The sequence below is a fragment of the Phaenicophaeus curvirostris genome, chromosome 1, assembly GCF_032191515.1.
Source record: "Phaenicophaeus curvirostris isolate KB17595 chromosome 1, BPBGC_Pcur_1.0, whole genome shotgun sequence".
In the NCBI taxonomy this organism is placed as follows: Eukaryota; Metazoa; Chordata; class Aves; order Cuculiformes; family Cuculidae; genus Phaenicophaeus; species Phaenicophaeus curvirostris.
The window spans coordinates 89,618,455-89,633,794 of NC_091392.1; the positions used below are offsets into that span (position 1 = coordinate 89,618,455).

At 42.1% G+C, this 15,340-nt stretch overlaps 1 protein-coding gene across 1 annotated transcript; it reads left to right on the plus strand.

Moving 5' to 3' along the window:
* Positions 1–1,125, plus strand: GPR15 (G protein-coupled receptor 15). The gene has a single exon (XM_069849904.1). The coding sequence runs from the start codon at positions 19–21 to the stop codon at positions 1,123–1,125; it is 1,107 nt and encodes a 368-aa protein (XP_069706005.1). The 5' UTR covers positions 1–18.
* Positions 1,126–15,340: the final 14,215 nt, after the last annotated feature.

A 15,340-nucleotide genomic window follows, 5' to 3' on the forward strand; every position in this document is an offset into this window, starting at 1 on the left:
GCCTTCCTCAGAGTGGGGATGAGTACAGCTTGGCCAGAAATGGAACTCACAGAGCTTTCACCTGTGACTACAGTCACTTTCAACTATGACTACTACTATGATGACAACTGCCATCATCAACATCTGCAACATATGTCTACTTTCCTCCCTGTCTTGTACACTGCTGTGTTCCTGGTGGGCATTGTTGGCAACTCCATCCTGATAGTAGCCTTGGTCTTCAAGCGAAGGGTCCAAAGGCTGATCGACATCTTTATCATCAACCTTGCTGCATCTGACTTCATCTTCCTCATCACACTGCCATTCTGGGTGGACAATGAGGCATCGGATGGGAACTGGAGGGTAGGATCTTTCCTCTGTAAGGCCAGTTCCTATGTCATCTCAGTCAACATGTACTCCAGCATCCTCCTCCTCACTTGTATGAGTGCTGACCGGTACCTTGCTATCATGCATCCTTCTGTCGCTAGACAAGTGAGAACAAGATCCTATTCCCGTGGACTCTGCATCTGCATCTGGTTATTATCCTGCTGCTTAGGGATGCCAACCCTTTTGTCCAGAGAGCTGAAGAAGCAATATGGAAAGACTTACTGCACAGACAAAGCCGTGACAGAAACCAAACAGATCACGTCACTGATGTTTTTAGCCCTGGCCTTCTTTTTCCCACTGTTAGCCATCTTAACCTTTTACTGCTCCATCACCAGGAGACTCTGTGTGCATTATCAGAGAGCTGGGAAACATGATAAAAAACTGAGAAAATCCATCAAGATCGTCTTCATTGTAGTGGCGGCTTTTGTTATCTCTTGGGTTCCCTTCAATCTGTTCAAGCTTATGGCCATCCTGTTGGGGCTCCTGAAGCAGACTGACTGTTTTCTGAACATGGTTGCCCAGCTGGGCATGAAGGTGAGCAGCCCTTTTGCTTTTGCCAATAGCTGTGCCAACCCTTTCATTTACTATTGCTTTGACAACTACATCCGCAGAGCCATGCTTCGGTGCCTGTGCCCACGGGTGAAAAACAGCAGCAACAACAGCAACTCTGATACTCTGGACACTCGCCTGAGCCACTCCTTATCCAATTTTGTTGCAGGAGAGTATGCCACTAGGAAGAGGAAGCGCTCTCTGTCCCTCTGACTGGGAACTTTTCTTTCCAGTGATGGCAGGAAAAGAATAAAGCAAGAGAAACTGAAAAAAAGAAACGAGTGACAGAGACAGAAGTGCAAGCATAAAGCCGCCAGCATTTCAAGCGCAAGGAACGCTACTTCCCTTTAAATGCAGACAGATGGAATAGGAAATCTTAACCACAGAAGTACAGTTCACAATGATTGCTGTGTTACTGCATGGTGTAGATCTGAAACTCATACCGAGAAATATCCACAAGTACTTACAGTGGAACCCCAAAGTGCTACAAACTACAGAAAGGAGTCATGTGATTCAGCAAAGCTGCTCTGAGTCAAGCTTTGAACTAAAATGTATATAGGTTTTTATTCTCCACAAAGCAAGAAAAACAACACAACAGAAGCGTTTCTTCTCTTTGGCTCCTAGCTTGCCCACAAATGTGTCACAATGTACCTCAAAACAACCTGATCATTTCTGGTTTCATGGAGGTTTTCTAACATCAGAAATGGCATGTTTTAATGAATCTGTGTGTTACTGGTTCTCTCATAACTTAAGTCTTGTGCATTTTTCTTGAAGTCTTCTTGATTATGGCATCAAACGTTAGTTTTAATCACAGTAAGGAAATGTAAGTTTCTAGCCCTAATGAGTTCTAACAAAAAAAAAAAGAAAACTTGAAGACAGGGAAACCCAAAGACAATCAAATGAAATCCTAAAGGAAAAAAGCATGCACAAAATCCACTTAAGTTTTTAAGGCTTTTTGAGGGGATCTGACACAATTTATGACTGTTTTGGTTGTTGAATAATGGTACAATATTGTGTGCCATTCAAAGCTCAGGTTTGCCTTGTTTCACTTCAACTGGTTTATGTAAAAAACATGTACAGTATGGCTACTTTGTCCCACTGGAGTCACAGTCAAACGCAAATGTGCCTGAAAAGCAAAGTTAGCCACAGTTTCACAAACATTTGAGTGATTCTCTGTGATTCTGCTGAGAAACCTTGTGTGCAGGGATGCTCACAGAAAAGGAATTTGAGAGGACCTATGTTTTAGTTCATTTATAGAGTTGAACTTTGTAAATAAACAGCTCTGTAAAGCTGGCTTATTCCTATCCAGCAGCCTCTGGGAAATGCGGAGGTCTGGCATTTAATATGCTGTGGGGAAGATACCACTCTCCCAACTGGTGTCAAGTCTGATAGCAAATGAGGTGGGGGAACAGAAAAAGCTCCGTATTTTTAATAGCTGTAATAGCTCCTAGACTTACAAGCTGAACTAATGTAGAGCAAGGAATTAAGCAGCTCACCAGAAAACTGGTACTGTACTTCTATAAAAGTGATGACATATATTTTATTAAATCCTTTCTATATATTTCTAAATGCCAACAACTGATAGAAATGTTTGCTTAAAACAAAGAACCTAGGGTTCAGTGTTTTAAAGTGCACCGTTATGATAAGAATTAAACTTCCAAGAGCACTTGGATATCTTGTCTGTGTTGCAACATCTCATATTCTGCTGTATCTCGTTAAATGATTACCTTAGTATAATACTGCTTTTTCATAAATAAAATAAATTGCTATCATCAAGTATCCAGGCTTTGTAATGTGACTAAGTCAAATGACTGTTAGAAACTTTCTTTTGGGTTTTTTCTGATTTTTAAAGATTCTTATCTCTCTTCTCTTTTGCACTTAAGCTTTTGACACTTTTGAACTAGCTTTCATGAAACCCACAAAAACATTGACTAGAGGCAGAAGTAATCACTAAAAGATAAAACAAAATGCAAGAAACCAAATTTTGAACTGCAACAAGTAAAAGAATTTTAATGGTACTTGCAAGCCTATAAGATAAAGCAAATTCAACTCCATCAATGAAAGAGTCATGACACATACATCTTTGAGTGTACTTTTCAAGAAGTAAAATAAACTGGTAACACCTTGCACACAATCTATTATATTATACAGCAAACCCTGTATCATTTCACTGGGCAGCAACATTTCAAGTGAAGTCTTAAGGGTTTGGTTCTGTCATCCCTTCTCCCAGTTCTGCCAGGGAAGGAATGAGCTGGCACACAAATCCATACTGTAACTGACCAGAAGTGACTCAAGACAAGGCGCTCATTAGAAAAAAGATCTGCAGCAATAGTCCCTGGATCACTTTGGTCACCAGAGAACAGAGAGACTTTTGTATTTTATTGAAGCTAAGAATTGTTTTCTAGGCAGGAAAATACTCCTAGAGTAACAACCAGGCATTTTGAAAATGCATGGAAAGATATTTTTGTTTTGAACAGGGAGTCAAAAAACTAAAAGGACTGACTGCCTACTAACTAAGAAGAGGACACAGCGAGTTTTAGGGTGAAGAGTTACACCCATGCAGACCTGCTAAAAGGCTTCAAAGTGAAGACAGCTGTACCAGCTAACATACACAAACAAACAAACAAAAACAAAACAGAGAGAAATTGCCTGAAGACCTGACTGCTGTTTGGACCGCAGAGGAAAAAAATTGTAAACTGAATGATGGAACAGGTATCCCTCTGATCTAAGTGCAGCATGAGTACATTCACTATAGGTTTTCTTTTCACACCTCTGTATGCTCTAAACATCTGTAAATGGGGATGACTATTTTGAGTCAAAATAAATCCTGGTATTTGCATTTTTTATTGAGCCTTGTGGTTGTGCTGTTTACTGTAAGCAGAGAAACAAAAACACAGCTCACCCCTGGGCAGTGCAAACCTAGAAACCAAGGCATGAACATCTTGCCCAGCTCCATGGCCAGCTCTCTACCCACAGGCTAACAGAGCAAGCACTTATTGGAGCAGGTGGAGAGCTGGCACTACAGGCTCAGTGGAGACAAAAGTGTCTTTCAGCAGGCACTAGTAACACACTGTGCTCTCTGGCACATAGTAAGATAGTGGGATACGTGCCTTGGATACAAGAGGAGCATCAAAGACATTTCTGCTCTCCCCTCCTGTCGCTACATGTATTCTTTTTCTCTCCAACTACCTTGTCTAAAAGATTTTGTTTTATTTCCTCCACATGACAGACTTTTCTCCCCACATCTAACAGCCAAACTCCTTTTTCAGGCTTACAAATGCATGAGGAGCAGCGACTGCACTTTCCAGACCTTCCCGTATTTAGAAATCAGGACAGTGTCAGTTCAGATTTTAATTTTATCTGCAATGACCCTCAAAAACTACTGTCTCAATGGTCTATTCTCAATCTCTAACCCTCCCTCTGCCTTTACTAGGACATAACAAGAGACTTATTTTTTTAATTACAAAAGAAAGCATTTCAACTAAACTGTGATTTTTATTAGAGAGAAAATTCACATTAGTATGTCAGCCTCATTCATTATTGCCTCAATCTCCACCCAAAGCAGAACAGTATTTTTGAAATAGAATCAATCTACAAAACTTCAAACACTTTTAAGTTAGGGCTGCCACTTCCTTCTTCTTGTTGTTGTTTTTTAAATACTTCAAAATACCAGATCAAATTGGAACAGTGGCAAAGGTAATCTGCCCATACGTCCTTCCATAGCCTAAAGCTTTAGTACTGACATCTGGGAAAAAACCAAACTTCCTAAATATTGCCAGGCTTGAAGAAAATCACATATAAAGAACACAGCAAATGGTCCACATGCGTGAAAAAAAATACACAAGAGGCAACTAATTCAACAAAGCAAAGCTCTCTGGATTATTTCAGGCTTTCATCCAAAAGACTTTACCCTATGAAGCTGCTTATTTTACTCTGGTAAACCACAGACCTATTTGACATTTTCATGGCAATATAAACATTATTTTCAATTATTTCTTTCAAAGAAAAGGCAACTTATGCTTGAACAAACTTACTTCTGGAATTTTGACTATTCCATGTTAATATCATTGAATTAATCAGCACTAAATACAGCTTAGGATGATATCAAAATTATTGTGATTTTAAGTATTTAACCTGGTAGACTTGAGTAATCATTGAATTGTTAGGTTGAAAAAGACCTTTCAGATCACAGAGCTCAAACATACCTCTGAGCACCTTCTCTACCAGTCTTCTAAATAACCTCAGTCATGGTGACTCAACTACATCCCTGGGCAGTCTCTGCCAGTGCCTGATGATCCTTGCAGTGAAGAAATTCTTCCTAATATCTAATCTGAATCTCGCAATGTAACAGGATGCCTATTTTATCTGTGTTAAAAGAACTTAATGACTGCCAAGTAGATTGCTATGAGAAATGGAAATAGTGCAATTCTGATTTGATACCTGGAAGAGATCCTGGTAAGTAATTTGGACTAGATATTTTCTTCCCACTTTAATTATTTTAAAATTAATCCAACAGGACTGCAGCTAAGAAATATGGTTTTGGATTTTTGTTATCTAACTTCTCCTTTCATTGTAATGAAAAGGTAGCTAAGCATTACTAGAAAATCTGTTTGCAGATCTCATGGGAACGTTCATCTGCCCATCCCACAAACCTTTTCATGATTTCAGAGATGATTTTGCATTGCCTTGGAACGAAATCAAGACCTTCTGACGTTTTTCATGAAAACAGCTATACCACCAGCACCACCCCAAACAATCTAGATGTTGGTGCACTTCCCCGAGATGTGCATAATCAAAGTTAAAGTACCTCTGTTTCTTGATATAAATCAGGTCCTGGTTAGATGCACCTCTTGGTCTCCATTTTGGTTTCAATGAATCAGCATTTTTCAGAAATAAACAGGAAAAAAAACCTCCAAAAAAATGGTACACAGATCTTATGCTTACTTAAATGGCACAGAATTTTTGCAACCTTCATTTCAGTGCCAGATGTGCTAACACGGACAACGGCGCTGCTAGTAAATGGTACTTGACTTGCAGAGGATTGAGGAGAAACTCTCACAGGGAATAGGTCCAGATCTGAAATGAGCAGGGCCAACTTACTGCCCTTAAAAAATGAGAAGCAGAGAAGTGGTGTGTTCACTACGCTGGTCTGACCCTCTACAAGCACTGCAGTAAAGGCTGGCTCTTGGAAGCCAAGAAAACTTGCACTGAGTAAGGTGCATCTAGATTTCATCTGCAGATTCTTGTCTTGGCTCTGTTGGACTAGTGGGATTAAAAGCCCCTCACAGCATGTCTGTGCCTCAGGTTTTAAATAGGCTGAATTACAGTAAGAACATTTCCTGACTTCAAGAAGTCGGTTCAATGATAGATCCATTGACTGCTGCACAGGAACAGTAAGGTTGTTGACAAAAGAAAAGTTTTTGTCAGGTGCTTGTAAGGCATACAGCCCTAAGAGATGTCAGTTCACAGGTTGGGGCACTTAGGTGCACTTTAAGCAAGTACTTACTGCTGGAACACTAATTTGTTATCCCTGTATGATCACTTACATTCATGAGGTCAACAGGGCTTTGTAAGCAGATTTGCAAGCTGTGAGCATAAATCATTACAGGTCCCAAAATTTCTAACTGAAAAACAGTTTCAGTTCTTCTCTTGTTTAAAAAGGCTTCATCCAGTCAAGGAGCACATTTCATGAAAAGAGAAGAACAGGAAACAGTGACCACAAATGGCCTAAATGCAATCCTGCAATGGGAAATCCATCCACTCAGGCAGTTTACCAAATATGTCAGTGTTTTGCATGTCATCAGAGAAAGGGAGATTAGTTCATGAATAGGAACAAAGAAAGAGTTACCTGAATTCATAATCATGAATGCATTAAATGGACTCAGGAGTAATTACAATGCTACCAAATGTCACACACAGAGGTGGCTGGGTAGCCCTGGAAAACTAGAAAAAGCCCATATCATCTCATAGGGCACTTTAATACTATACCACAGTGCCTGCAATTAGTGTACTCTAGGTTTCAATAACAGCCCAAACACCTGCTCAGTTTGCAGATGTGAGCGTTCAGTATCCTGCTGGAATCTTACTCAAGTGACAGGAGGTTTTGGACTACCATCAGTAAAAGCCAGAGGTACTTTAGCCTCAGATATCTAGGCAGCTAAATAATAAAGTAAAAGATGCAAAATATGGAAGATGAGAAAGCAAGTGACTAAAACCCAAAAGCCTTCAAGAAGAAAGGCAGCCTTCCACAGCCTGGAGAAGAGGAGGCTGAGGGGAGACCTCATTGCTCTCTACAACTACCTGAAAGGAGGTTGTGGAGAGGAGGGTGCTGGCCTCTTCTCCCAAGTGACAGGGGACAGGACAAGAGGGAATGGCCTCAAGCTCCGCCAGGGGAGGTTTAGGCTGGACATTAGGAAAAAATTTTTCACAGAAAGGGTCATTGGGCATTGGAACAGGCTGCCCAGGGAGGTGGTTGAGTCACTTTCCTTGGAGGTGTTTAAGGCACAGGTGGACGAGGTGCTAAGGGGCATGGTTTAGTGTTTGATGGGAATGGTTGGACTCGATGATCCGGTGGGTCTCTTCCAACCTGGTTATTCTGTGATCATGTGATTCTGTGATATGTGACTTAGTAAAAAAGCCCTGCCAAGGCCCAGGCTGCTTGGGTTGATACTTTTAAATATTAATTGAATTGTAGGTTTTATTTTCCCAGTTCACCTATGTTTTTGTAACAGATTGCAGCAGCTTTGGAAATAAAGGCCATGTGTTATGGTTTGAGAGCACGCAACATTATCAGTATCAATCATCTAAATAATGCATTGTGACCAAAATACATATTTCAAGCTTCAAAACAGTTTCCTTATTAGTAAGAGGGCATATTCTTAGTCAGAAGCTCCCACTAAGTCTAGATAGTGAATATACTTCCGCTACTGTTTACTTTTCACATTTTCAAGAGCACAAAGGATTTTAAAAGAGGTATCTGAACAACAGATCTCGGAGAAGATGAGACCAATGCTTCTCTTAAAATCTGCTGCTTTGGGGACTACAGTAGGGCACAGAGGTAAGAATCTGTGTTCCAAGAAAATGTTTCCCACAAAGTGATTACTAAATTCAGAGGCTTTCATTTGTAAATGCCAAGCTTCAGATCCCTTGCAAAGCACTGATTTCCAGAAAGGGTGAGTACTAACTTTCTAAACAGCAGGTCCTTCAAAAATACATGAATAACTGGATGCATACAAAAGTCACTAGTCAATTCTGGGAAAAAAATGCCACCTCTGTCTTCTACTGTGCTACAGATATCCCAGAATATGGTGCCATCTTTTTTTTAAATTGATAAATGTAGTTAGTATGAATACAAAAGAACAGCTGTTCTCCAAAGCATGCCCTTTGTTTTACCCTCAATTTGAGGCAAACAAAACCAGACTGAAACTGTGTGGCACTCTGCTCAGTTAGAGAATGAAACTTGGTCAGTGGTTTTTAAATCAATCCATGTTTTCAGTCAGGCTTTAGAACTGGCACACAGATACACCAGAAAATCAGACTTAACATGCAAAGGAGTGTTTTTTCCTCTGAGGAGTACGTGTACTTATACCATGTATAAGTACATAACATCAAATATTCACCCTATGTAGTACCATGCACCTGAACAGACCACTCACTTGACTTCCTTCTATGCACTGTCTAAACACCTGCATGACCATAAAACCCATTTCCCCTGTCACCTACACCTCACCCTCCCTGCTCTGGGAACCACAGAAACATCTACCCACACCTCACACAGCAAAACATTCAAACCATTACAAAAAGATTTTAAAAAAAGAGAGAGAGAGAGAAGTGCATATGTAGTTTGGCATAGCAGTGAACCTATGGGAGTTTCCCGCCACGAGTACAATCACGCTACCTAAGGAAATGATGCAGGTAAGAATAGAAGCTTGGTGGCTTTCAAGAAACACATATATGTATATGAACCTCCATTCTCCTCATAACCAACTGGGACGTTATGGGTGCTAAGAAGCAAAGAGAGGACAGACAAATGCACTGGAAAGTGCAGTGGCACGCCCAAGATCTTGAAGCAACTCAGATGCAGATAAGGTGCCAGGTATTCTGATTTCTAGTCAAAGAACGTGGTACTTCAGACCGCTTAGGAACACTCAAGTAATAGAAAAACCCTTGTGGGTATCTCACCAGGAGTAAAAGGTTCAGGGAAAAAAACAAGAGAATAAAGGTAAGGAGAGACCTGGGGAGCAGTCCCTTTTTTCCAAGAGTAGAACAAAGAGTATGCAGTGCGTATGAAATGTGCTAAAATGAAGATACCCATGAGAAACTAAGCTAGCACTTAAGAAAGAACATTTTGAAGTAGAGCTGCTACAAAGAGAAGACTAGATCTAGCTAAAGAAAAGTAGAGAATAAACCTTCCTACTGTTCCATTTTTTAAGAACTTTTCCAGCTATCCTAATGATGCTTATAGGTCCTTAGCTCCACTTTCACTCAAATAAGTACCAATTAAATTCAGTGGAGAAGTGGCTGGTTTTGGTGAAATCGATTGGAGTTTTATATGATTCACTTCAAGAGTTGGGGTTTGGCTGAATGAGAAGACCAAAAAGCCTAACCCACGGATCCAGTAGTGAACCCAGCTGGATTAGTATGTCCCCTTTCAGTGTTCATGCCAATGATTCACCTCCAACAGATTCGAAGACCCGTGAAACTCCTATAATTATATAGCCTCACTCACCCATACAGAGAGAAGCCATCTGAATAGATGCTTCCAGATGTGCTGCTGGGCTAGGGTTCCTGATGCTATTAGCTGCACCTTCCTTAAATTGCCTTTAAGCAAGTTGGATAAAGCGTGGGGCAAGATCATGCCAATTTAGGCACCTCTGTCCTCTGCTAAGGCTTGCGTGCTCTCTCAAGGGGCTGTAAGAAGGTGAGCCAGCACTGCCAGGGAGCAATGCCAGGCACAGGACCATCCCTAGGCAAGCACAGTATGTCCCTCTCCAGTTTGGTTTTGACTTCATTTGCATCACAGTTTGAACTGGCAACTGCAACACTGGAAGCTGTGAACCTCTCATCCGAATGCAGTGATCACAGGCAAGGGTAGCAAAGATGCAGTGATGGGAATAACAATACGGGATGAATAAACCTCAGAGAATGGGGACAGTGTGTCTGGGTTGCAAGCTGACACCAAAGTGCATGCTAGCATTTCTTACTCAGCACTGGTGAGACCGCTCCTTGAATACTGTGTTCAGTTCTGGACCACAACAAGGATGTTGAGGCTCTGGAGCGTGTCCAAAGAGCAAAAAAGCTGGTGAGGGGGCTGGAGAATAGGCCTTATGAGGAGCGGCTGAGAGAGCTGGGGTTGTTTAGCCTGGAGAAGAGGAGGCTGAGGGGAGACCTCATTGCTCTCTACAACTACCTGAAAGGAGGTTGTGGAGAGGTGGGAGCTGGCCTCTTCTCCCAAGTGACAGGGGACAGGACAAGAGGGAATGGCCTCAAGCTCCACCAGGGGAGGTTTAGGCTGAACATTAGGAAGAAATTTTTCACAGAAAAGGTCATTGGGCACTGGAACAGGCTACCCAGGGTGGTGGTTGAGTCACCTTCCCTGGAGGTGTTTAAGGCACAGGTGGAGGAGGTGCTGAGGGGCATGATTTAGTGTTTGATAGGAATGGCTGGACTCGATGATCCTGTGGGTCTTTTCCAACCTGGTGATTCTATGATTCTGTGATTCATTGATACCAAATCTGTCAATTGGTCAAATGAAAGCAGCTCGGGTATCCTAACGCAAGTAGCTACCACAGCTCTGGTTGTGCTATAGCTTAGCGCACTGTACAACAAAATACCAGTGATTCATGAGTTTGAAGACAGAATCCCCTCTCTGTTCTGTGAAGGCAAAGCCAGCACCTTCCTCCAGTGCCCAGAGTGGGACATAAAAAGCATCACTGGGGAATGTCCCCTAAAAATCAGTCAAAACCAAGCCTGCCTCCCTCAAGCTTCAGGCTCAAGATGCAACAAGGTTTCTGCCATGGCAAGGGACCCAGCTGGAACGGTGCTGGAGGGAACAAGCCCCAGGGAGGCAAGCTTCCCACTCTGCTGGCACAACAGCCACCCTTCCCTGGCAGCATCTCCATCCCTGCACACCCAGCCCTCCTGCAACAGTCAGCTACTACCGGGCTCTCTAGACCTTTGCCACAGGGAAAACAAGCAGTAGGACTACAGCTAATCTACCCCTGGATGCCCTCTTAGGCCAGACAACGCCCAGTCCAACCATACTTGAAAGTAAGAGGTGGAGTGGGGCCAGATAGGAAAGCATGTGCCCTAAATCAAGTCTTGTGAAAAGGTCCAGAGGAAGTGAAAAAGGAAGATTACAATAAAAACAGGATTTCCAAAACACTGCACATAGTGAACAAGGACCCAAGTATACATTTTCAGTCTTATAATTAAACTAAAACAACAACAAAAAACAATTGTCAGTTCACCTTATGCTGAATTCAGCCTTTGTGTGGAAGTGTCTACTTTCTTATCAGACAGAAAAACAAGCCAAGGGCTTCTGCCTTCGAGGTGGTTTAATTAGCGTGTGAAACACATAGTGAAGGTATTAAACTCCAGCGTGAAGCATGAAAACACAAAGGCTAAGGTGTCTGCTGCAAACAGCTGTAGAATACTACTTGGTTTTGGCATAGAGTGTCTTGCGTTCTCAGAAAGGACAAATAGTGACATGCAACCTTCTTCCTTCTTGTTTTAAGAAAGCAAACTAGTATTCTGACTCATGCTTTAACACAAGTGGCATTACCAGTGCAGCACATCTGGAGGAGACCTCAGGCAATCATCTAGTTCACTAAGAGCAAATACACATAGATTACCCTTGACATATATCTGTCAAAAAACCATAAAAGTAGGCCATCATTTGTCCTAAGAATTCATAAAATTCGCTGACAATTATGAGATGCCATGTAAATATAAAGAAGATTCTTTTAATTGCTTTTGAACATTTAAGTTTACCTTTTAACCACATGCAAACAAGAGGGAACACAAACCTTCATTTAAAGAGAAACCAAATAGTCTGTGAGGGAATAACCATCAATTAGCATCACTATGCTGTCACTTCAGCCAGAGAACTGACCAGTTCAGGTGCTTCAAAACCAGGTGTTTTATTTACTCAGTTACGCAAGTCAGGTCTGTGATATACTCAGTCAAAAGAGTCAATCGTAAACCCTTGTACCCTGCAGGAGCAAGTGCTTCTGGAGTACTGAAGAACTTTCTGCACTCATGCTCTGTATTTTGATTTTATGTGTTATGACATAACATGAGTTAGCAATGTATGTATCACCTGCCAGTGTTCTGTGGTGGCTAGCTGCCAGTAAGTTGCCCCACAGCCTTAAAAGCAGTGCTGAGTATTCTTGTCTTTTGTGTTTTGCCACAAGAGTTTTTCTCCAGGTGGACAGATGGCAATTGCCTGCAGCATATTTCTAACACAGCGCATGAGCTGGCAAAAATTACTGACCCAAACTGAATCAATTCAATACAGAAATATTTCTTTTTCTCCCCTTACTCAGCTACCCAGTGCACCCTCTACAATAGTATGTGACAGAGCAAAAGGTGCTTACAAGTGAAGAGGAAAATTTTTAAACCAAACAGCTAAGAAGTCCTCAGAAGAAGGACAGAGTTTCTATGGACAAAGGACATTTTTACAAATACAGAAGTTAATCAGATGAATGACTATTTTGGATGAAGCACTGTTTTTCAATAAACACTCAAGTATTACATGTCATGTATGTGTGTATTGATTTTATATAGCAGATCTTAATTTTTCTATGGTATCAAACTACTATTTGGGAAGATGGGTAACTCTAAATAAAATTACCATTCTCTCCCTCCAGCAGTATCTACCAGAGTTATTTTTACAAAATACGCCTTCTATCAAGTCAAGCTTATTATTAGAGTACTGAAAGATCCTTTTAAACCTAAAAATCACCGCAAGCTTTTACCTGCCAAAAAGACTTAATAAATTAGATAAATTGCTAAAATCACTGCTTAGCTATGTAATTTCAACAATTTTTGACACCCAAAAAGGAGACATATGAGACCATTTTCACACCAAGCACAGCAGCTCAGAAGCATGGGAAACCTAAAACCCTGCACGAGCTAACAGCTACAGCAGAAGTTTAACTGACAAAAAGATTGCATTAAACGAAGGATACAACGGCCTGTAACTATTAATGTGGCTTGGTTTGTGTGGGTTTTTTTCTTTTTAAAAAAAGAACTTTGCATTTTACTGACCACAACTGAAAACGGATTAGTCCTACAGATCGCGCAGCCTCCCCCTCTGATTTACAGTTCTTTTCTCTCCAAGTGACAGAGCCAACCTAAGCACACCATTTTGAAGATGTTTCTGTGGGGAGCTTACCTGGGAAGGTTTGTACCTCACTCCAAAGGGAGCAATCCTTCACTGGCTGAACTTTAACATCATCACCCCGCAGAAAAGCAAGGGACAAGGGAGCCTTTGGAGAGATGAGAAAATGTTACAATTAGGAAAATAAATAATCTTGAAGTGGTTCTTCTAAGCAGTGATCTTAATTCACTTGCTTTCAAACAGTGAGTTACACATTTTCTCTTGCACCTGCACCTTTGTAGGCTCTGTGAACAAAGCAGGCTCAAAACCAATATCTGAACCTGTTTAACTCTGGTGCCACCATAAACCTGGTGATAGGAAGCTGTGAAAATACAAGACCTGTGCTCTTCACTGACAGCTGCAGCTATAAATATTTATTCTGCTGTTAAGATCTTTAGTAGTGAGTACAGTTTGGGGTTGATGGCAACTTCTCTCATAAATTTCATCTCCAGAGCTGCCCCTGGCATGGCAGTGAGCAGGTTAGAGCATCCTCCTGCAAGACATGGATGGCACCCGATGCTGTGGCACACATTTGAACCCATCACTGTGTTTAAGGCTGGTGAAAAACTTTAATAAAGCTAGCTTTATCACAGCTACTTTCAAGGCAGTGAGCTTGCACTCGTGCTGCAATTTTCTAGGTTTTTGAACAGCAAACCCAGAAATGTGTGTTAAAGTTTTTTGGGTTTTTTTTGAGAAATTACGTAGTCCCATATGAAGCCCAAATGCAAGAATAAAGAGGAATTCTGTCATACAGGATAATTTGGTTTGGCATAACCCTCCTCCCTCACCAAAACACTTGGTGTCTGCAAAGCATGGTGCAGCTGTTGTACCACAGAGTGACTAGAACTCCCACCTCGTTGGTAAATCACACAGGTAAGTGGGCAAACTTTATGTGAAAAACTATCTCTACGTATTACGAAACAACATTCAAACCCTCCCCACCCAACACTGTCACAGCTGCCGCCTCTCAACCCCAAATCGGACCATCCGAAAACACCCTTCCTCTTCCATGGGTGGGGGCCCTCGCCGGCCGTGAGGAAGTGTGTTACCGATCCCAAACGTGGATTTGCTGCTCTAAAATTGCTCCTCCATTGCCCCAGGCAACCTCTGCTCGACTCCTGCCTCTCTGAGCAACCCCAGCTCCTCGCTGGAGACTCCCTGGGTTTTCCAGGAGATCCTTGAGGTGCTGGGAGCCTCCTCATCCCACTGCCCAGCACCTGCAGCAGGTGGCTGCCTGGGACCTCTGATGTGGACCTGGTGGAGGGGTGTGGGGTCCTGGGGTACCACAGCTTCCCAAAACCTAGCAGCCCCTCTGCCATATCCTGAAGTTAACGCGGGAGTGAGTGTGTGTGGCTGTGGGTACACCTCTGTGGCTCTGTATCCGTGTGTGTGTCTGTGTGTCTCTCTCAGTGTGACTGTGTGCTATGTGTGTGTCTGTATGTGTCTGTGTGTCTGTCAGTCTGTCTTGTGTGTGTCTGTGTGTGTCTGTATCTGTATGCATGTGTGTGTCTGTGTGACTGTTGTGTGTCTGTCTCTGTATGTCTGTTTGTGTCTGTCTGTCTCTGTCTTGTGTTTCTGTGAGTCTGTGTGACTGTATCTGTCTGTATGTCAGTCTTGTGTGTGTCTGTCTTGTGTGTTTCTCTGTGAGTCTGTGTGACTGTATCTGTCTGTCTGTCAGTCTTGTGTGTGTCTGTCTCTGTCTCTGTGTGTCTGTTACATGTATGTCTGTGTCTGTGTGTGTCAGTCTGTCCTCTGTGTGTGTGTGTGCCTGTATGTTTGTATGTGTGTCTGTGTGCGTCTGTGTGACTCTGTTGTGCGTGTCTGTATGTGTCTGTATGTTTGTGCCTCTGTGTGTCTGTCAGTCTGTCTTGTGTGTGTCCATCAGTGTGTCTGTGTGTCTATGTGTGTCTCCATCTGTATGAGTGTGTTGGTGTCTGTGTGTGTCTGTCCGTGTCTGTCTGTCCTGTGTGTTTCTCTGTGTGTGTCCATGTTTGCGTCTGTGTGTCTGTGTCTATCAGTCTGTCTTGTGTGTGTGTTTCTGTGTGT